The following is a 22,957-nucleotide window of genomic DNA, read 5'->3' as shown; positions in this document are numbered from 1 at the left end:
TATATATATATTTATTGTGTGTGTGCGTGTGTGTGTGTGTGGAGAAAAAAGGTTTGTTCCCATGCAAGAAAGAATAAAGAAGAATCGGTTTGTGGGGTTGATGCATCTAAGTCTTAAAATGAATTGTATCACAGAGATAGACAAAAATGTGAGATCAAATATTTGATGAATTTCATCACAATAATACATGATTGAAAGCTCAACAGCAATGAGTCATATTAACAATCAGATATGATGAAGTCTTAAAAGAGTAAGAGAAAAGAAAGAAGAAAAGATTTTTTTACAATTTCTGTCATCGTGCATGAAGGGGCTTTCTTTCTGCTGATGATAGTTTGAACAGTTTTAAGCTGAAATTGCTTTGTATATATAGGTTTTTAAGATATAGGTTCAAGTTCTGATTGGTTATAAACTTAATGTCATCACTTGCTTTTGGTTTTTGACCACCTGTGCTCAAGTATTTTGGTTGGTTGACTGCCTGAATATGTCACTTGTTTTTTGGATCTCCTGGTCACATATTTTGGTTTGGCAGTAGTCCATCTGGTTGGTTGACTTCCTGGTGAAATCATTTGTTTATTGACTGTTTTAATCACTTATTTTTGACCAGTAGACATCCAGTGCTCTGATTGGTGGATTTTCTGCATACATCATGTGCTTGGCAAAGGTCTTGATAACTTGTCTTTGTCTGACAGTTGTCCAGTATTCCAGTTGCCCGAATCCCTTATGAAGTCACATGTCTTAATCTGCTGAATGTTTATTTCTTTTTTCCCAAGGGTCCAGTCTTAACCAGTAAAAAATCTAATTGGTTAAGCCTATGGTAGTGTCAACAATTAGTGTTGATAAAGTGCAAGGTGTAAGTGTACAGTAGTTTGAAGTTAGGGTTTTGAATCCTGGAGGAAGCATGTGACTTCAACTTTTAGTTTATTTCTGTTTTTTTTTTCTCATCATTTTTTATTAAATAAATTGAGTTTCCTCTTTCATGTGTGTTGTTATAGTGTATTTAGATGTGGTTTAGATTTATTAATAAACATATTTTCATCTTTCTAATGAGAATTGGGCTGAAGTGTTTCCAGTGCATCAGTATAGAGGGAAAATTTGGTATTTTGGATGATTGTTAGTGGGACACAGATCTAGATGTATAATCATAGGAATTTTCCTTGTTGTGGGATCATGAATCTGTTACCTGTGTACTGTCATTCTGTCCTTCAGAGTCCACCTCATTTGTCCTATGTAATAACCACCATACCTACTATATTTGATAACATATGAATGGGTGCTGAAAAGTTCCTGGCTTTGGGTAAAAGAAAATAGAAGAGGATCAGTTGTGATTCCCCTCTCAGATTTACACACTTATTGCAGTACCCCAACGAGATCTTTCGCAATACCCTTAAAGCCAGAAGGCAGTGAGCTTAGCAGTATTTCGTCTGTCTTTATGTTCTGAGTTCAAATTCCAGTGAGGCCGACTTTGCCTTTCATCCTTTCGGGGTCAATAAATTAAGTACCAGTTGCATACTGTGGTAGATCTAATCGACTGGCCTCCTCCCCCAAAAGTTTCAGGCCTTGTGCCTAGAATAGAAAAGAATACCCTTAAAGCCAGGAACTTTTCAGCACCCACTCATAAATTAAGTTCTTTGATGCACAAGTGAAATGATTTTCTATGGTGAATGTTTACCCTGATTTGAGTTCATATGTTGAACCTTCCATGAAGTTGATGCAGGTTCTATAATCAGACTGGTTACATTTTTTGACTGTTGGGATTGTATTTTTGGTGGGTAATTTGACACTGCTAAGTAACCTTTTTAGAGACTTAGGTTGTCTTTTAGTTTTGATAATTTTTAGAGCACATGACTTTCATTTGTAGGTTGCTCATCAAAAAGGGTATATTCTGATGGACAACGTTGTATGCTTCCACGTTCCTTGGGTTGTGTGTTGATATATAAGGTAAAATGTTAAGTGTATCAGCAGGTTTTCTTGTTTTTCGTAATTCTTGGATGCCAATTATGTTCTATTCCATGGTTGATTAAATTGATTGGGAGTTTTCTGTCAAGTAATATATTTTAAAGTTTCTGGAGTCATTTTTCCAGAGTTTCAGGATTGGATACAATTGTGCAAATTCTTCTTGTCAAGTTAAAAGGTATATTGATTTTCAAATGTTTGGGACAGCAGAAAGAAAATAGTAGATATTGTTTTGAGTCTGTTAGTTTAAACTAGATGTCTGTTTCAAGGTAAGTATCTCTTTCAAAACAGTTGATAAATAAATGATGTCACCAGGAAGTCAACCAACCAGAATTTGTGACCAGAAGATCTGAAAAACAAGTGACATATTCAAGCAGTCAGCCAACCAAAATACTTACCACAAGTGGACAAGAACAAGTGACATCATCAAACTTATAACCAATCAGAGCTTGAACCTACATCTTAAAAACCTATATATACAAAGCAATTTCAGCCTAAAACTGTTCAAGCTATTACCAGCAAAATCAGCAATGAAGAATCTCCCTTCATGCACGATGACAGAAATTGCAAAAACAATCTTTTTTTTTGACTGTTTTAAAACTTCATCATATCTAACTGTTAATATAACTCGTTGCTACTAAATGTTCAATCATGTGTGATTATTATGAATTCATCAAACGATTTTTTGAACATGTTTTTCTGAATTTTCTCTTGTACCTTCAATTTCTTCTAAATTCCTTTTTTTAATAAACAAAAAGCTTTGATAAACAAAAAGTTGAGGAAACCAGAATGATATTTTGATAAATATGTTAAAATATTTAAAATTATAATTTATCTTAAGACTCGGGTGCATTTTCAACCCCCAAAACTAACTCTTCTCTCTCTCTCTCTCTCTCTCTCTCACTCTCTGTATATATATAATCATCATTTGATGTTTGCTTTCCATGCTGGCATACATAGGATGGTTTGACAGGGAACCAGCAAGCTGCAGGGTGGCATCAAGCTCCAGTGTCATCCTTCGCATGGTTTCTATGGTTGGATGCACTTCCTTATGCTAACCACTTTACAAAGTGTACTGGTGGCTTTTTTAGTTCCACCAGTTCTTGTGGATTTGCCATGTAACTTGCAAGACAGAAGGAGAAGAAAAGGAAGGAAAAGTCCCACTACTAAGAAATATTTGAAAGGGGATGGTGGAGGTGAATGACTGTATACTAGATGTTAAAAAGCTATAGTATGATACATGGACAAGCACAGGTGTCTAATTGTAAAGGAGATATATGTCTGAAGGAGATAAGAAAGAAGTGATGGGGTGCAAGAGCAAACTCTCAAGAAATAAAGTGAACACAAGAAAGAACAAGAATGGTGGATCATGAGAAGGGATGAGAGAGTTGATGCTTTCATAAGAACGAGAGATGGGAGTAAACAAGTGGAAGTAGAGGTTAGTATAGTGAGTGCTGAACAAGGGTGGAGGTGCAGATGATGGGGAAATACTAGTATACAGAAGGGTAAGATAGGCAATAGAGGAAAGTAGTAGAATGTGAAAGGTGTAGGAGATATAGACAAGGAGAAATAGGGATACATAAGGAGATATAGTGGGTGGGTCATGATGGTAGATATGGGAGACTATTGAGAATGATAGTCAATAAAACAGGTGTTTCGAATGGAATATGTCAGAGAGGAGAAAGGGCTGTGGCTGAAGGCACAGAAAGGAGTTGATTGGTGTAGGTAGGGATGAGAAGGAATGGAAGTAATTCAGGGGAGGGACAGTTTGGAAGGGTATGGGATGTAATATGTGCAATATTGCTTGCAGGTAAGTACAGCAGTCACACAGTACCATTGATGGGTGAGGAGATCTATGCGTGACACATCACAGAGAGAGAGAGAGAGAAAGAGAGAAAGAGAGACAGACAGACAGACAGACAGACAGACAGACAGACAGACAGACAGACAGACAGACAAGTGGAACATGAGATGCAACCTTGCATGTACAATCACATCTGAGTGGTTTTAGGATATTATTTATGCTGTAATGGCTGGGTTCTCCTCAAGCACAGCAAAACACCAATCATCTCAGTCCTTTGTCATCTTTTCTGTAAAGCTAAACATTTTGAGATGAGCCTTCAATACTTTGTCCCATGTCTTCCTGAGGCTCCTTCTCCCACTAGTTCCATCCACTTTAAGCTACTGGCACTTCTTTATGTAACTGTCCTCATTCATATACATCATATGACCAAACCAATGCAATCTTCTCTCCAGTATGTTATATATGATTCTTCTTATGCCTATCTTTTCTCTCAATACATGTGCACTTTTTATCAAACATGCACACTAATATTGCACATCCAGTGGAGCCTAACTAGTTTCATTCCTTCCTTGTCTTCGTACATCCTCTACATTTAGGACCCACGTCTCACTAACAAGTAGCATTGCTGTATGTACACAAGCATCATACAACCTAACTTTCGCTTGGAAAAAGAGACTTTTAGTTGTCAACAGAGGCAATAGTTCATTATTTACAATTGACAGATATTTGTCCTCATCTTTTCAGCTGATATACTCTCCAGCCTTCATCAGGTGTCTTGGGGAAATTTCAAACCTGGGTTCTCATTCCTAAGGTATTTTTCAATGTTTATTATTATTATTCAGGTCACTGCCTGGAATCGAACTCAGAATTTTGGGGTTAGTAGCCCGCACTCTTAACCACTACGCCATATGCCCATGGGCAATAGTTCTCTGAATTTTCCCCACCCAACTCTTATTCTAGCGAGACACTTTCAAAACACCCTCCTACTAATTAGGTTGCCTAGGTAACAGAAGCTATATATTACCTCTAGGGAGCCTCCAGGGCATTTGAGAAAATCAATTCTCCTCGGACTTTATCACACCTGTGTATTTTCCACAAGCAAAAACTTTCTCCCTTAACCTCCCTACAATTCCACTGCACCTCTTGTGTGTCTGGGTACACCAAATGAAATTACTGCCTACACCTTTCCTACACATCGAACAGGGCCATTTACTTGAGAAGAGAAGAGTCTTGTTTGTTTTCTTGCTTACTAGGACTTTACTCTTTGCTAAATTATCTTCAAGACTCTCTGATTCCAAGTGCTGCTTCTACACCTGCAATTTCTTTTCTAATTCTGTTAAAGATTCTGCTATGAGAGCACAATCATCAGCATATAGTAGTTCCCAGGAACAGCTGGTCTTAAATTCCTGTTATGATGGCTGGAGGACAATAAGGAATAGAAAGTGACTGAGAACCAACCCATGCTGAATGCCTACCTGCACACTAAATTCATCACTATACTCAGTACTAACTCTCACCTTACTGACAGCACCTCTATACATACCTTGAGCAGCTTTCACAAGCCATTCATCAATCCCTAGTTTCCTCAGAGATCACCATATCACATGGTAAGGGACTCTGTCAAAGGCTTTCTCCAGGTCAACAAATGCCAAATATAATGGTTTTACTCTTAGTTAAATACTTCTCCTGAAGTTACCTGACTAAGAATATAGCATCAATGGTACTTCTACCCAGTATAAAACCAAACTGCACCTCATCTACTCTAGTCTTGTGTCTAATTTATTGAGCTATAATCCTCTCTGTAACTTTCATGACCTGGTCCAGTAATTTGATACCTCTGTGATTACTTCTATCTAAGGCATCTCTTTTACCTTTGTAACAGCTGACTATAATGCTGCTATGCCAGTCATTAGGAATGATGTCTCCTTGAATAACCTGATTAACTATGCAAGTGACTCGACCATATCCACCTCTGCCATGTATTTTAAACATCTCAACAGTAATTCCCAATGGACCAGGGGCCTTCCCCATTTTCATATCCTTAATTGCTTTATCTATCACACTGCTGTCAACTCTGATGGTTGTTCCCTCAGTTGGATCCATATTAGGAAGGCTCTCCTCCCATGCATTGTCCACATTTAGCAACTTTTCATGGTGGTATTTCCATGCCTCTTTCTTCTCAGAATCACTAAGTGCAAGCATAACATTATGCATCCATATACATTTTTCAGCTACAAGGCAATGACTAGTGACCAAGACCTTTGGAAATATGCAGTGCATGAGAAAACCCGGCAAGCCAAGTGAGACCATAATCCGTGGCCTCTGCCAGGGGTGTAGCCAGCCCACATATGCATACCTTTCCTTCATTGGACACTAAACTCTGCTTGCGAAGATCTGTTGAGGCAAGTGAAATCGAAATCGAACCAAACCCATGCCAACCTTTCCTTCATTGGACACTAAACTCTGCTTGCGAAGACTTGTTGGGGCAAGTGAAATCGAAATCGTAATTGAACCAAATTCGATGACTGGCACCTGTGCCAGTGGAGCGCTAACAGCACCGTCCGAGCATGATCATTGCCAGAGCAGCTGTGTGGCTTCCGTGCCAGTGGCACGTAAATAGCACCATTTGAGCGTGATCGTTACCAGCGTCGCCTTACTGGCACTTGGGCCGGTGGCACGTGAAAAAACATTCGAACGAGGTGGTTGCCAGTACCATTTGACTGGCTCCTGTGCAGGTGGCATGTAAAAAACACCATTTTGAGCATGGCCATTGCCAGTACCCCTGACTGACGCTTGTGCCAGTGGCACGTAAAAGCACCCACTACACTCTTGGAGAGGTTGGCGTTAGGAAGGGCATCCAGCTGTAGAAACTCTGCCAGATCAGATTAGAGCCTGGTGCAGCCATCTGGTTCGCCAGTTCTCAGTCAAATCGTCCAACCCATGCTAGCATGGAAAGCGGACATTAAACGATGATGATGATGAACACCTTGATTCTATCTGATACACTATCTAGTATATATATATGTGCATGTGTGTGTGTGTGTGTGTGTGTGTGTGTGTGTGAGTGTCTGTGTTTATCTCCACCCATCCACTACTTGACAATCTGTGTTGGTCTGTTTACATCACTGTAGCTTAGTAGTTTGGCAAAAAAGACTGATAAAATGAGTACTAAACTTTTTAAAAAATAAATATTGAGGCCAATTTGTTCAACTAAATCCTTTAAGGCAATGTCCCAGCATAATCACAGTCCAATAACTGAAACAAGTGAAATATAAAACAAACACAGATATTCACATAACCTAATAACAGGTCTCATGACATTGATGGAGTTATTACAGCTCTTATATTGGTTTCAATCACTGACTACAGCCATGCTGGTATACCATCTTCAGTGGTTTTTAGTTCATCACATTGACCACAATAAATCTTTTCGTCTAATAACCCTATTTGTCAAAACCCTGATTTATGGCATATAAAGGATCACAATAGAAACAACAGCATTGTTGTCTTTTTCACTGATGTCAATATAAATATGCACACACACACACACACACATTGTTTATCTTTTATTTGTTTCAGTCATTAGACTGTGGCCATGCTAAGGCACTACCTTGAATGAATCCAGTACTTTTTTGTAAAGTCTGGCAACTTTTTTTTTTTATCTCATTTGCCAAGCCACCAGATTACAGGAACATAAACACATCAATACTGGTTGTCAAATGATGGTGCAGGGGACAAACAGAGACACAAAGATATATACATATGTATACTACAGGCTTCTTTCAATTCCTGTCCACAAAATCCACTCACAAGGCTTTGGTCAGCCTGATACTATAGTAGAAGACACTTGCCCAGTACACCATGTAGTGGAACTGAACCCAGAACCATGTGGTTGGGAACTAAACATCTTACCGCACAGCCTCATATATCATCATCAGTCTTACACTTCCTTTCCATGCAGGCATGCATTGGATACTTGGACCAGATCTAATGGGGTAGGGGACCACAACTCACTCAAACATTTCAGTTTGGCATGATTTCTATGATCAGATGACATCCTAACATCAACCACTTTATCAGGTGCTGTTTTTCAAGGCACCAGCATCAATGGGGTCACCCTCATAATGTGCAAGAATAAAGAATCTCTACAAATGAAAACTGACTAGGAGAGAGGAGGGTTAAGTATGCTGGGAAGAACAAATTCATTGTTGGCTTAAGGCTTTGTGTGTGTGTGTGTGTGTGTGTGTGTGTGTGTGTGTGTGTGTGTGTGTTAGTGTGTGAGAGAGAGAAGCTTCAACACAGTTTCCATTTGGCATTCCATTCACAAAGTATTGGTCTCCTGAGGCTACAGTAGAAGACACTCGCCCAAAGAACCATGCAGTATGATCAAAACCAGATTCATATGATTGCAAAACAACAAATACTAGTTTACATTTTAACTATAAACTCAATTTGGAGTAAGAATCTAAAACATTACATTAACAGCAAGAAGAAATGAATATTAATTGATAAATTTGTAGATTTAACCCTTTAGCAAAATATTCTATCTGTTTTACATTCAAACTGGCAAACTCTGGCCTTTCACACCTACCCTACAATGTCATTCTAAAAATAAAATGTCACATCATTGAAATCTCAAAGCTATGACATAAAGTATGATTAATTCAAAACAATGTGAATAATTAAGTATTACATTTGACAGAGTAATCTGAAAGCTAAAGGGTATCTTTACTGCCATAAATAGAGGGGTATGAATTTTAAAGAAGGTATGTTGATTCAGAAATGTTGGGGCAGGTGACAGATTTTAATTTTAATTCCATACCTGAGAGAGCTTCCTTGACATTGACTGCTATGTAGGTATCCAATACATCATTTTTGTTTGCATCAGCCAAACCAGACCCTTTGACCACCTGGACAAGTTTGACTCGAATGAAGCCAACACTCGTCATTTTCTGGATTAAAAAACGTTGGTGAACACCAGAAGACTGTGTAATATGTTGCTTCTTTCGACGGCACAGCTAAAAAGTACAAAAAGAAAATATAAGTAAAACCTATAAAATGTCTGTTGCATAAAAAGAAAAAATGCTTTGTGTTTGTAAAGTTTTATGGTTGAATGATCTTAACTTTAGCAGGTATGTGATATTAGAAGGTATGTGACTTAGAATACATCTCACTTTATGAGGTGTGGATTAGGTCAGTAATTTAGAACAGTGGATCAACCTCTCCAACACACAACACTTTCTTGCCATTTACCTTATTCTAATTTTCCTTTTCAATTTTATGTTTATAGTAATTATTATCACTAGAAAGATATCCTTCTTTTGACTTTAATGAGTACTCATTCTTCCTCTGTTTCCTCTTCTTCCTCCTCCTACTACATATGCTACTACTGTTACAATTAAAACTACTACTACATCATGTACTATTACTACTACTACCACTACACCATGTACTACTACTACACCATGCACTACTATTACTATCACTACCACTACATCATGTGCTATTACTACAACTACAACCACTACACCATGTGCTATTACTACAACTACAACCACTACACCATGTGCTATTACTACAACTACAACCACTACACCATGTGCTATTACTACTACTACTACTACTACTACTACCACTACACCATGTGCTACTACTACTACTACTACTACTACTACCACTACACCATGTGCTACTACTACTACTACTACTACTACCACTACACCATGTGCTACTACTACTACTACTACTATTACTACTACTACAACCACCATAAAGTGTAGGCCTGCCAGACTTGAAGTCGTTTCTGAAGGTGAATGGGAACATCAAACTAGTGGGATAATAATAAAAAACTTTTAAACATTCTTTTAGACACGTTTGCATACACATAGGCACAAATGGATTTGTGCTTATCAATAAGAATGACCTTACAAAATCTTGGGAAATTTTATAAGCCTCATTTTCAAAGAAATACAAGTAACCCTCTCATCTCTTTTTCTCTGAGGAGTATTGTAAGTTGAAAAGACTACCAGGTTACACTAACAATCGAAAATGTATGTAATACATTTAATACATGTGCTGAAAGAGTAATACCAGTATAGCTGTATATATTTTTCAGGTGACATGAGTATTACTACAGACTAAAATGGATAATATTAAACGCTGTGTAACATCAGTATGGCTCTGGATGTTGAGAGGGTAAAGATCAGTGTAGTCAAGGTGCTGAGTAGGTTAGAACTATGTAGGCTAAGTGTTGTGTGGGGGTCAGCAATGCAACTTTGAGTAAACATTAATGTAGCCTTGAAGGTGAGTGGATTAGATCCAAGAAGCCTAAGAATTGTGTGGATTACATCAGTAAAGTCCTAGTTGCAATGTGTAACCCCAATGTGATGTGGGTAACATCAATGTAATTCAAAGTGGTGAGTAGGATACATTAGAGCAGACTTAAGTGGAAGAGGGTTATAGGTGATATCAGTGTTTGCAAAGACGGTGAGTGGATTATACTAGTGCAGCCTTGGGAGTTGAGTGGGTCAAATATCAATGTAGCCATAGATGGTTTGTTGGTAACATCTGAATAGTCCTAGGTTTCCTACAGAAAAATATTTATGCAGCCCAATATGGTTAACAGGGAAATATTAGTGTAGCCTTGATAGCTTAAAGCTGACATGTCTGTGTAAACCTCAAAGCACAGACAATCCACAAATAATGTCAATATAGTCTATAAGAAAACTACAATGGTTAGCATTATTGGTGATTGCCGATGGACTGGCTCCTGTGCAGGTAGCACATAAAATACACAATTTCGAGCGTGGCCGTCGCCAGTACAGCCTGACTGGCCCTCGTGCCAGTGGCACGTAAAACACCCACTACACTCTCTGAGTGGTTGGCGTTAGGAAGAGCATCCAGCTGTAGAAACTCTGCCAAATCAGATTGGAGCCTGGTGTCGCCTCCTGGTCCACCAGTCCTCAGTCAAATCGTCCAACCCATGCTAGCATGGAAAGCGGACGTTAAACGATGATGATGATGAGAGCATTGAAAGTGTTGCAATGTGAAGCATTGAAAGCAACTGTGTTACAACTACTACCACCACCACCACTATCACCATCATTTTAAGTTTACTTTCCATACTTACTTGGCTTGAATGAATTAACACAGCATGGGTTCTTATTGAGTTTCACTACCTTCATAAACAGGGTGGAGGCAGAGCTGCTTTAATAGCATTATAAGCCCCCAGGTAAATCAATGTATTGAACCCTATAGTATTTTTTATTGACAGCAAGTCAAAGCATACCTAGATCAGAATTGGGTCCCTAGACGAGTGAGGACCCTGGGCAACTTCCCAGTGTACCAATGCCTAAAACAACCCTGGGTGGAGGGCCACACCTAGTTTGTACATTTCATTTTTGACTTGGTTTCTGCAGCAGGATACAATTCCAATCATCAATCACTTTACAGAGTAAACCAACTGCATTTTATCATGACACTAGCACTAAAGAGTTTACCATATTCTTGAATAGAAAGGACTGAATGGACACTCAATTCTATGCTTTCTCCATTCATATGCTAACCACTTTACAGAACAAAGTACTATTTATCATGACATAGTCGCTTTGTATACCACAAGAGTAAAGAATACTCACTAAGATATATATGTCTGCTCAACTCAATAGGAGAAAGAGAGAGAGCATAAGAGCAGAGGAACCAAAATAGGTGGGTGAAGAGAACAAAAGTATAATGACAGGAACAGTGTGACTGGAATGAAGAGATGGAAAGAGATCAGTGGATGTACAAGGTGGTCAATGGTAAGAGTAAGTACTGGATGACGATAAGTAGTCCGAGGGAGAATGAGTGATGACTGGCAATACAGAAAGTAAGTGAAGGTACAAACACATCCAAAGCAGTCTCTTACATGTAGGCCTCATGATAGGCAACAGAGGTAGAGTTATGAGGACAATGATGAGGGATGGGATGGAATGAAAGTAGTTCCCTCACCAACTATCATGAAACAGGTGGCAACTGTGATGGGGGATGGGGGATGGATGGCAGAGAGACAAGCAAAAGTAAAAAAGCAATAAGGAGAGTGGAGTAAAAGGTGTAGAAGCAGCAGATTTAGACTTGACAGCAGATACAAACACACATATACATATACACAACCCACCCTCCATTTTAATGTGATTCATCATGCTTGCATAGGTGTGCAAAGGGTTTCTCCAGCCCAATAATCAATATGGTCCTTTTAAACTCCTGTTACTGTCTGTAGGACTACAATGAACTGACAGAATCCCTACATCATCATCATCGTTTAACGTCCGCTTTCCATGCTAGCATGGGTTGGACGATTTGACTGAGGACTGGTGAAACCAGATGGCTGCACCAGGCTCCAATCTGATCTGGAAGAGTTTCTACAGCTGGATGCCCTTCCTAACACCAACCACTCAGAGAGTGTAGTGAGTGCTTTTATGTGCCACCGGCACGAGGGTCAGTCTAGCAGTACAGGCAACAGCCATACTCAAATGGTGTTTTTACATGCCACCTGCACAGGAATCAGTCCAGCAGCACTGGCAACGATCTCACTCAAATGTTTTGTTCACATGCCACCGGCACAAATGCCAGTAAGGTGATGCTGATAACAATCATGCTCAAATGGTGCTATTCATATGCCACCGGCACGGAAGCCAGACCGCTGCTCTGCCAGTCATCGAATTTGGTTCAGTTACGATTTACCTGCACACTAAATTTGTTGCTGAACTCATTGCTGATTTTCACATTACTGACTGCTTTTCTGTACATAGCTTGCGCAACCCTCTTAAACCAAACATCTATATCTAGTTTCTTTAGTGATCATCAAATGTTAGTCACAGCAATTTATTCATAGTGAGAAAACTGCAGAAGTACTTAGCTAAGAAGATAGCATCAGTGGTACCGCCTCCATGTATGAAGCCAAACTTCATCTCATCTCTAAGTCAATTCTGTTACTAATAAATTGTACTATGATTCTTTTCTATAACCTTCATAAGCTGATCCAATAATTTGATGACTCTGTAATTGCCTTTCTCCAATGAATCTCTTTTGCCCTTACAGTAGTTTACAATGATATTGCTATGCCAGTCACTGAGCTTCCTGTACTACCTGGTTAACTATTTAAGTGACTAGTAGGTATCCAACTCTGCTATTATAGATACTTTAAGTAACTCAGTGACTATCTCTGACGGACCAGCAACTTTCCCTGCCTACATATACATGATCATTCTATCTAGAATACTGCTGGTGACTTGGATTTCTAGTCCCTCTTTTGGTCACCATACAATAAACCTCACTTTTTCCCGATGCATTCTCCTCCTTCAATAAGCTCTCATGATAGCATTTCCATGCCTATTACTTTTCTTCAATTGTAAAGGCAAGTATCCTTCTATCATTCTGCACACACTTCTGAGGTGATTATTGTTACTCATAAATGAATCTCCTGACAAGTGTAACCTGTTCATTTTACAAGTAAAAAAAAGCATGAGCTACAATCCTATCTGTGTTCCATAGGACAAGGTACAACGGTCAGATAGTAGTTCACCACTGAAGCAATGTAAGTGTTAGCTGTTTCCACCCAACTTTTTAAGGACAACTTCTTTTCAGTTCATGATTGAATAAAACAAGTCACCTTATTCATGATTTCTTCCCAGTTTTTCTCCATTTGTAGGTTTGGTTAGAACCAGACTGTAATTATCTTAACTGAATTCTCAGTACAGCAACAAAAGTTCCCACTGGCTAACATAGACTTGCCTCTCTAAGTACTGAGTTGCAAACCCACCACCTTGTCCTAATTGATGCATGCTCCCATAAACATCTGCTACTCTTCCAACAGTTTGGAAATCAGCTCTGACTACCTTTTTCCAAAGTGCCCAACACAATGATGACAACAGCATAAATGAATGTAGACACACTTCTTTTGTGCCCCAATTTGAACAATATGCCCTCAAAAGGTCATCAGTTTCCTCAACAACGGCTCCAGCACCAAAAACACAGTAAAGTGGAATGGGAACATCTTTAATAAACTGAGTGTGTGATGTAAAATAGTTCCAAGAAATGGCCATTTAATTTTAATTACAGAAGAGATACCACTGAACATTGTTACAGTCCAGCATCTTTGAAGATGAAACGGAAACCATCAATGTTTAGGTCATCCCCAATCCCATAACAATAGTTAACCCTACTGAAAACTCTAGGTTAATCTAAATTGATTAGCACTCCACCAAAACCAAATCTTTTCCCAATATACTCTATGGTGCATTGCATAGAGTGAGTGTTCTTATGTCAAATCTGATGGAAATGTCACATGTATGTTCAACTCTAACTATAATGTCAAGAATAAGTGCCAACCTCTTGGTGAACATCTTAAAATCTTTAACTCTGTGTTTAACAGTTATGGTAGTAATAAAAGGAGTTTGTAGTTTATAATTCAATTCATCATTAATATAAAGTAGGGTAAGTGGAATATAAAACATAATAAAATAATAACTAACACTTGAATCATACCTGAGTGTATTTGTACATCAAGTCAATACTTATATGTTGTTTCTTTCAATTAGGAGAGAAGCAACATGTGGCACAGAGAAAAGGTTACCTTTTTTATATATACAAAAAAAAAATGGTCTAATAGCCACCTATCTGCCATTAAAGTGCCATTTTAAATTCATTCCAATTCAATAGTTATTTAGCCCTGAGTCTGCTCCTTGATCAAAAGCATTCCAAGCCTGACTATCTCATTTTTTCAGGCATAGTGTATCCAAGATTCAATTATCAAAGGTGTTTTTTTTAAAGACGGTAAGGAACTGTTGGAGGCATATTTGGTTGCTATTTCTAGCAAATTAAATAACAAGCAGAGGTTCCTAGTCAGATCATATTCATATTCAGTACTTTATCATAATATTCTGAACATTAGGGTGATAAGAGACTCATTTGAACCAATTCTATTATGAGTGAAACTGAATTCAGTATTGCATGCTATTGAAATATTTGTTAATTCTATAGTCCATATTAGAAGTGAACTACATTCATAGCTTGGAAGGCTCAGTAAAAGTGCTAAGGTTCTTGGCTATGAACATAACACAATGCTGCTATGAGGTTAGTAACTAACTATAATTAGGCCAACAGACTTCCTCCTTATCTCCTTGAGAACTTATATTTCTCTGATATTTGATTTCTGTTAGGTTGGCCGAGATAAACAAAGTTGACTGTTTCATCCCACCATAATATAATGCCTGCAGTAGGATGGGTATACTAACCATTTATGATTATAGCAGCTTCACTTAACCAGTTGGTGATTATGCTTCTGGAAATAATGATGCTGACTTGCAGAAAGCTTACTTTATTGCAACACAATAAATAGATGAAACTGTGTAAAGATATTTCAATGCTAAAACAGTTTGATTATAACAGTAAAATAACAGAATAGATTTTATTTTCTAGCAAAACTAAATTTCCTTCAAATTTTTCATGATATTCAAAATTGGCAATTGTTTTATGAACTAAACCATTGAACAGTATCCTCTACAATAAAAGGTAGAATGGTTATGTAGAGGATACTATACATATAATGAAGTTGAATCAAAGCCAGATTTAAAGATATACTATGGATCTGAGGATTGCTTCCAAGCAGATGATTGGCTACCTTAAAGCCATAAACTCCAAATATATACATTATAGCATAGACAAACTCTCAAGACACTTTTAGAAGGGTCTGATGAAGTAAACAGCTGTTAATATATTTCCAATAAAAACAAAAACCAAAGTCGAATGAATTTTCTAATCAAATCTAATTAATGAAATCTAAAATAATGTCATATGGCACTTGGAGATCTGAATTGAGACATAAGGAGAGAGAGCAGTAAGCTGAATTATCAATTGATCACTTAAAAAAAAAAAATAAAAAACTGATAACATTTCTTTCAGTATAACCTTTTGGACATAAAAATGATAGGTAATAAGAATCTTTAGAAGACAAAATAGAGGCAAATGAATAATTGATATTGGTGACATTTTAAAAAGTTTTGTATAAGGTAGGCAATATAAAAGTGTCTACATGTTCTAATATACAAAAGCAAGGAAGAATCAAGGAGACTTCAAATTTAATAGCTAGCTTATTCAAAGAGTGACAAAAAGAGAAAAGAAGAAATAGGTTAAAAGAAATTGGACATATTCCAGCAATTACTTGAATTCTTTAAGCAAACTAAACTTTGATTTACAACTGATAAGAGGCAAAATTAAAAAGACATTCAGTAAACCATATAATCCATTCAAAGTTATAAAAGTGGATGTATGTGGAAGACAGGTTATAGAAGAAGCAACCATTCAGACCTGAAAATGTTGGATATTACACCTGATATGACCCTAGGTTGAGAGGATGGGAAAAGTATCGCATTGCAGAATTATCTAATCCATGGATACCAGATAATAAAATAATGATACTATTATAATGAGATGAGATCTGTTGCTTTTTTTTATAGATTTTATAGAATTATATGTACTTTAGAAATGATACAGAAAAATGAGGAAAATATAAGTGGGAAATTATGAGCTCTAACCTTTTATATAGCTCAAATAATATATTTAATATTTTCCACTCCTGCACCTTCAGCTCACATTCAGTGGTTATCATCATTAGCATCTCATCAGTTTAAAGCCCATTTTCTCCTGATGACATAAGTTGGATGAATCTTCAAGTGTCCATGTCCAGCTTCAACTAGCTGTAAAACAAAACTTGAGAAAAAGAAACCCAATTTTCAGTATGATTAACCAACTCCAATTTGCTGTATAATTATTAATCTCCAGTAAATCTCAAGAAATTAAAGCTATTACACACTAGTCATGTCCACTTTGCCCATCTCTGCTGCAATTAAAAGCAGAGAGGATTTCAATTGCATACAAATATGACTGAACAACAAAATTGAGAGATGTCTTGATCATATTTCATCTCACACTACAAACCACAGTATCCTTAAGTATTCAGTAACCTCATATCTGATTAAAGCATGGCAAACTAAGGTGAAGGACATATGGAGTGTTTCGAAATGTTCACTTGAGTTACATGAGTCAAGTGTCTCATTATACACTCAACTAGTTACTTACTAGTTATATAAACTATTGGGGAAAGAGCAAAAAATATATTTCATTAATGTATATTATTAGCAAATATGACTTTCCAAAATACAATAAACTATAGATTACAGTAAAATGGAAATTTCATGTTTTTATGCTTACTATTATTTTTTAATATTTTACACACACACTTTTCCGAAGTAACAGTTAAATGCATTGATTCATAGTTTTCATAAGCTCACCAATTTTCAGAGGCCCTAGAAACTATCACACTCAATATATAATTCAGCCCTGCCAATACATCACAGATTAGCTCAAGTCAAAGCTTTTGCATATCATTAAAAAATGCATACACGCTTCTGAAAAAAGATTAATTTCTTGATCTTCACTACCTTCAAGATCTTCACATTGAAATAATGATCGTTAACAGAAAGTAGAAGCCCATGAACAAACACTGAAGTAAAACATACATTTCAGTAAACCATAAAATAACTTGATAACAAATCAAAAGAAAATGAGAAATTGCTAACATGTTACCAGAATTAAGCTTATCACCATTATTATCTAACCCAAGTTAACCTTGATTGAGGTTATTCTAGAGCTATGTAGAACTATACTATCCAAACATGCTCATTCCTTTCCCAAAGCAGCAGGGTGTGATTTGAGAGAGTTTAGGGTGTTGTTTCTAGCAAATAAACTTATAAAAATCCCCTTGTTGGCTCATATACTAGTAATTATGATTAGCTGAATCAGTAGTGTGATTAATTAAAAAAAACTAATGATATTTAGTTTCATCAATTTATATTTTGGGCTCAAATCCTGAGGTTGATGGCTTTGCAACCTTTTGTCAATATTTGAAATACTTATATCATTACAATGAAGATGCTACAAATTACAGATGGTTGGGCAAGACATTTTAGTGTTTTATGCTTTCTACCTCACAAAATACAAGCTGACACAGTAAGCTAAGTGCCTGTTAGACAAGGATAATTTCATATAAACTATTACTCTTATCATTATATAAAAAAGTTTTGTATAAATTAAAAGGGGATTGTTATGAATACACAAGTAGTAGTGCAGTTGTACGAAAATAGTATTCCGTCTCCAATTGTGCCACAATTTCCTGTTTCAACTAATCTAAAAATATAAGGCTTCAAGTGTGGGACATGTAAGTGTCTAGGACATCAGATATCGTAAGATATTTCAAGGACTTTATTAATATCATACTTGATTCAAAGACACTTGTAAACACCAGCATCTATTGTCATAATAATATATTTTTAAAACTTCATTCTTTCTTGATTAAAATGTTCTGATGTTATAATTTTTTTATACACTCATTTTGCCAAAACTCAGAAAAATTAAACCATTGTTTTCATTCTATTTTAGACAATATAAATGAAAAATGAAATTCTGTATGCATGGCTGCCTGCTAAGAAGCTTGCTTCCCAACCACATGGTTTTAGGTTCAATCCCACTGTGTCACACTTTGAGCAAGTGTCTTCAACTTAATAGCCCCATCCAATCAACTCTAGTAAGTGGATTTGGTAGACAGAAACCAAAAGAAGCCCATCATGTGTGTGTGTGTGTGTGTGTATGTCCCCCACCACCACCAGACTGCTAGTGAGGGATTGTTCACATCCCTATAATTTAGTGGTTTGGCAAAAAGAGACTGATAGAACAAGTACCAGGCTTTAAAAAAATAAATATTGGGATCAATTTGTTCAACTAAACCCTTCAAGATGGTGCAGTGCCCCAGTATTGGCCACAGTCCAAAAGTAAAAGATAAAAAATGGTAACAGCAAATAATGTTGGTTAAGAGTAACATAAGAGCTTTAAAGCATCTAATCCTTATCTCTTTTGCAAGTGGTGTAATCATTTTTAATCCATGCAATGTTGTATTAACTACTACAATTCCCATTCAAAAGTTTCCTGATATTCAGCAATCAAATTCTTGCTAAGTCTAAATCAAAATATATGAATGCCACTAGCATCAATATACCAAGGTCTGGATAGTATCAGTCCTAAATCTAATCCTACAAAAAACAAAAAACCTTTAATTCTCATAATAATAATTTTCTCTATAAACTGCCAAAATGCATGTGTTCAGATGGGAAAGGGTTGACTATCAATGATAACATGATTTCACTAAGTAGTATTGAACTATATATTAATACAAGGGCATATCCTATAGCCTATTAAGATTTATGGGACAATGAAATTTTTAATTATGGGGACAAAATATAAATATATACCTGCATTATTTCTCTGAGACTTAATAAAGCAGTGTGTGTGTGTGTGCATGTGAGCATGTGTGTGTGTGTGTGTGTGTAAAAAATAGGTTTAAAAAATGTGGATCAATAGAATTTTTGAGGAATTCAATGTGCAATTCTTCACAGACTGACCAGTTTCATTCAGTTTCAGGCTGCCAAGTCTGCCAGCCTGGAGATTCTCAATAGACTGATCAGTGACTGTAAGGAATTCTACATTGAATTCCTTCAATAATATATAAATATATACTCATTTACATTCAGTTCTCAACACATCTCTGGTTAATTATACATAGTCCAGACCATAATAGAGTTGTTTAAAGCTGGCTGTCTGAAAGAACACCTGATGCCAATGAAGGAAAAGTTTTCATAGGTAAATCTGTCAAAGAATTCATAAGTAAATTCCAAATGCAGAAGCAAAGCCAAGAATCAAGAAGCTGCAAAGGAAACCTAGCAAAGACAAAAGTTTAATTGTGCAAGAAAGATGGTAGGACTATTTTGCCATTGAAGAGGTAGCCATACTCAGTATGCAGAAAAGTGAAAGCACTTTACTGTGTACCCGATTGAACTATGGGTACACAAGAGATGCAGTGGGATCACAGGCAGGCTGATGTAGAAAGTTTACTTCATAGGAAACAGTAGCACAAGGGTAGTTAACAGTAAAATTACTCATGAAATAAACTCTTCAGACAGGTTCCTAGATGTAGTTAATAGCATGTATTAACAAGGTAACTGAATTAACAGTGAAACTAAGTACTGAAAAACATAGTAACCAGAGTAATAACAGGGTGCTAAAAATTTCAGGTAACTTTTATCACTGCTGGTAACATTCTCTCTGAATGAAGGGCTAGTTGTATGATGCATGTAAACAAAGTATGATGTTGCATGGTAGCAAAATATGTGCGCTGGATGCAACAATGACTAGAAAGAAATGAAGCAAGCATGCTTCACTGATGTGTAATATTATTGTGCATGAACAATAGAGTACAAATAAGCTGAAAGAAAAATTAGGTATAGAAGGAAGCAACTGTAGTGTGCAAAAGAGAAGACTGTGCTGGCATGGACATGTGATAAATATGGAGGAAGACAGTTGGGCAAAGAGGTGCCAAGCAAGTAGAAGGAACCTGTGGAAGATGAAGACTGAGGAAGACATTGGAATAAGTGGTGAAAGCTAGTTTGAAAGAGTAGAACTTCATGAAGAAGATGACAAAGGACTGCAACAAATATTGGGACATTCTGCAAGGGATGACCCAAATAACTTGTGCAAGCAGATATAAAGTGACATAAAATGATTACAGGGATAATAATTCATATTGCACTACACAAGAGTTTTTTTTAGATAATATGAAATGTACTGTATACTTTATTAAACATTTTTCTGTGAAAAATAAACAGTAAGGTTAAAGAACTGGTTATATTTTAGGGCAAAAAAAAAATGGAATTACTCTGACTAGTTTCCAGTCTTCTTAGACTTTCATCAGAGTAAGAAGACCCACCTTCTGTTCATGGAGAGATTACTTGTCTATAGTTACTTATAGTATATGACTCAGCTGAAGGGGTCAGTCTAATATGCTGCTGACAATATGAATTATCTCAGTTTAGCTGAGTCCATGTTATTAATTAATCCATGGACAGAACTTTCTTTGATAAGGATCTACAAAGGTGAGAAACTAATCAGATTCAATGACATTTTTTTTATGCCTGCAAGTGAAATAAAACGTGTGATGTAACAGTTTGTTTACTTTTCACAGCAAAGCTAAAATTGTATGTTTATTAAATAAGTTATAATATGTAACGTTTGTGTATACATACGTTTGTGAATGGATATGCACATACACGCGCGCGCGCACACACACACACGCGCGCGCGCGCGCGCAGACACGCACGTGAGTGATGGAGTGGTGATAGGCTCTTATAAACCAGTTTAATTTCCTGGTTCAGCCATAACACTACATTTATATCTTGTGCCTACAGGACCAGCCTCAGTCATTAGCTTACAGAGGGATGGGCTGTTCTAAGCTTACTCATGACACACAAAACGAAAGAAAAAGTTTTAGCCTTGCTCCAACCACTCACTACTGCTGTGCGGAATAAACGTACACACGGTGAGTACGTTATCATAATAGTATCGCTACTAACATACAAAGTGAGTACTTGTAGCAACCTGTCATCAATTAAGCAGGTTTCAATTCTCAGCTGCTTCACATACACTTCATTACAAAAGCCATTGTTACACTCTCCCCTTCCTTGTAATATCAATAGGCCTCATCACCTATTGATCAATACCAATGATCAGGAACATCAAATGGCAAAAAATAGTTATTGCTATAGTGCTCCAACATGACCACTAGCTGGAACCAACGAAAAAATATCTTTATATCACACTGATTTTTACTCACATCCACAGACAGACCCCACAACCACAAATAAGTCAGCCAGGGACACTGTATTGTCATTTTACTTACTAGATAGAAATAGCAGCCTGGATTCCCTCAAATTATACATGCTGTTATCTTAAATTGAAAAGGCACATTTAATAATGTAGTCCAAGATACAATATGCCGGGGAAAAAAGGGGAGATGAGATGGTCACGGTTGAAACGTCTAGATCATACGCATACTCTATCAATGACTGAGCTGAAGCTAAACAAACAAACAACTACAACTATGCACACACAATGAAATTAGCAGCAAAAGATGGCAAAAAGATACGGCGAGAGAGAAAAAAAAAAGAATAATAACGGTGATAGCTATTATCAGCTGTGAGATCCTGTCATCATTGATGCGTCCCAGTTTATCAGACAGCTACAACATACTGCAGCTGACTGATGAACTTACCTTAACAACTACAGTAAATTATAAGCGCTCCCTGTTTGGATAGTCACATACACCATCGGGCTATAATGACCCGAGCTTCTCAGTGAGCGGTTACGGAGATTGATCTTGGTGTCGATATAGAAAGTATTGAAATAAACCATCGAAGATGCGGATCGGAAATTCTACTGTCTATTGGTATTTTCTTTCAGGAGGCGAGAGTCGAGAATTTTACATTAAACTACGATTGACTTTATTTTATCTAAGGCTAGTTTTCATTTTCTTTTTAACTGATTTTTCATTAAAAGTATATAACTGAACAATGAAATAAAAATAAAACGGGAATGCAGTTAACATTTCTATAAAATATTTCGACGACTATGAGTATTTCCGTGTCTGTAAAAAGTGGGGTACTCTAAACATCGAACCGGTATAGAGGAGGTGAAAGGTAGGGGAGGAGGAGGAAAGTGGTGGCGCAATGAGAAATCGATATTTAACTATAGTTGCTATTTGTTGACATTAATGAGTTGCAGTAGTAACAAAGCAAAAGGAAAAAGAAACACTAGATACGCACAATTCATAAAATGAAAATTAACAAATGAATAGAAATTAACACGAGAACAAAATGGTGAAAAGGAAGGAGGGAAATGTATATTTTTAGACATTTATTAATCAATGGCAGTTTTTGTATAAGCATGCACACACGTTCATATAATTATCAGCGGTGTAAAAGAAGATAGAAATAAGAGGGATTCCTTTGACCGACTTTTTACCGGCAAGAAGACACCCAAGTAATAATCTTCAACGATTCTAAAGGTATCGCACGATCGAACCAAGAACATATCTCCACTCGCTAAATATTAGTATATTTAATTATTATTATACGAATAACTTGATTAAAGTTCACTAACCTCCGACAGTGAGCCAACTAAAAAGAATCATTTTAGAAATGGAAGGTGGAGCAAGGTACATACGAACAGAAATGTCGATATATATATACACACACACATACACACACACACATATATATA

At 36.8% G+C, this 22,957-nt stretch overlaps 1 protein-coding gene across 7 annotated transcripts in view; it reads right to left on the bottom strand.

Annotated features, from left to right (window-relative positions):
- LOC106880995 (protein kinase C delta type) overlaps nt 1–22,957 on the bottom strand; it is a 135,167-nt gene that overhangs the window by 29,733 nt on the left and 82,477 nt on the right. For 3 of the 7 annotated variants that reach the window (XM_052966790.1, XM_052966805.1, XM_052966799.1), the window contains exons 2-3: nt 16,330–16,504; nt 8,580–8,775 (exon numbers count right to left, since the gene is read on the bottom strand). In XM_052966790.1, the coding sequence (XP_052822750.1) occupies nt 8,580–8,706 (127 nt within the window). In that variant the 5' untranslated portion in view covers nt 8,707–8,775; nt 16,330–16,504. The remainder of the gene's footprint in view (nt 1–8,579; nt 8,776–16,329; nt 16,505–22,957) is intronic. The other 4 variants (XM_052966795.1, XM_052966786.1, XM_052966813.1 and 1 more) reach the window with 2 other exon arrangements.

Source organism: Octopus bimaculoides, chromosome 1, assembly GCF_001194135.2.
Source record: "Octopus bimaculoides isolate UCB-OBI-ISO-001 chromosome 1, ASM119413v2, whole genome shotgun sequence".
Lineage (NCBI taxonomy): Eukaryota > Metazoa > Mollusca > Cephalopoda > Octopoda > Octopodidae > Octopus > Octopus bimaculoides.
Note: the sequence above shows the minus strand (reverse complement) of the source record. Positions and strands in the feature narration are given on the sequence as shown.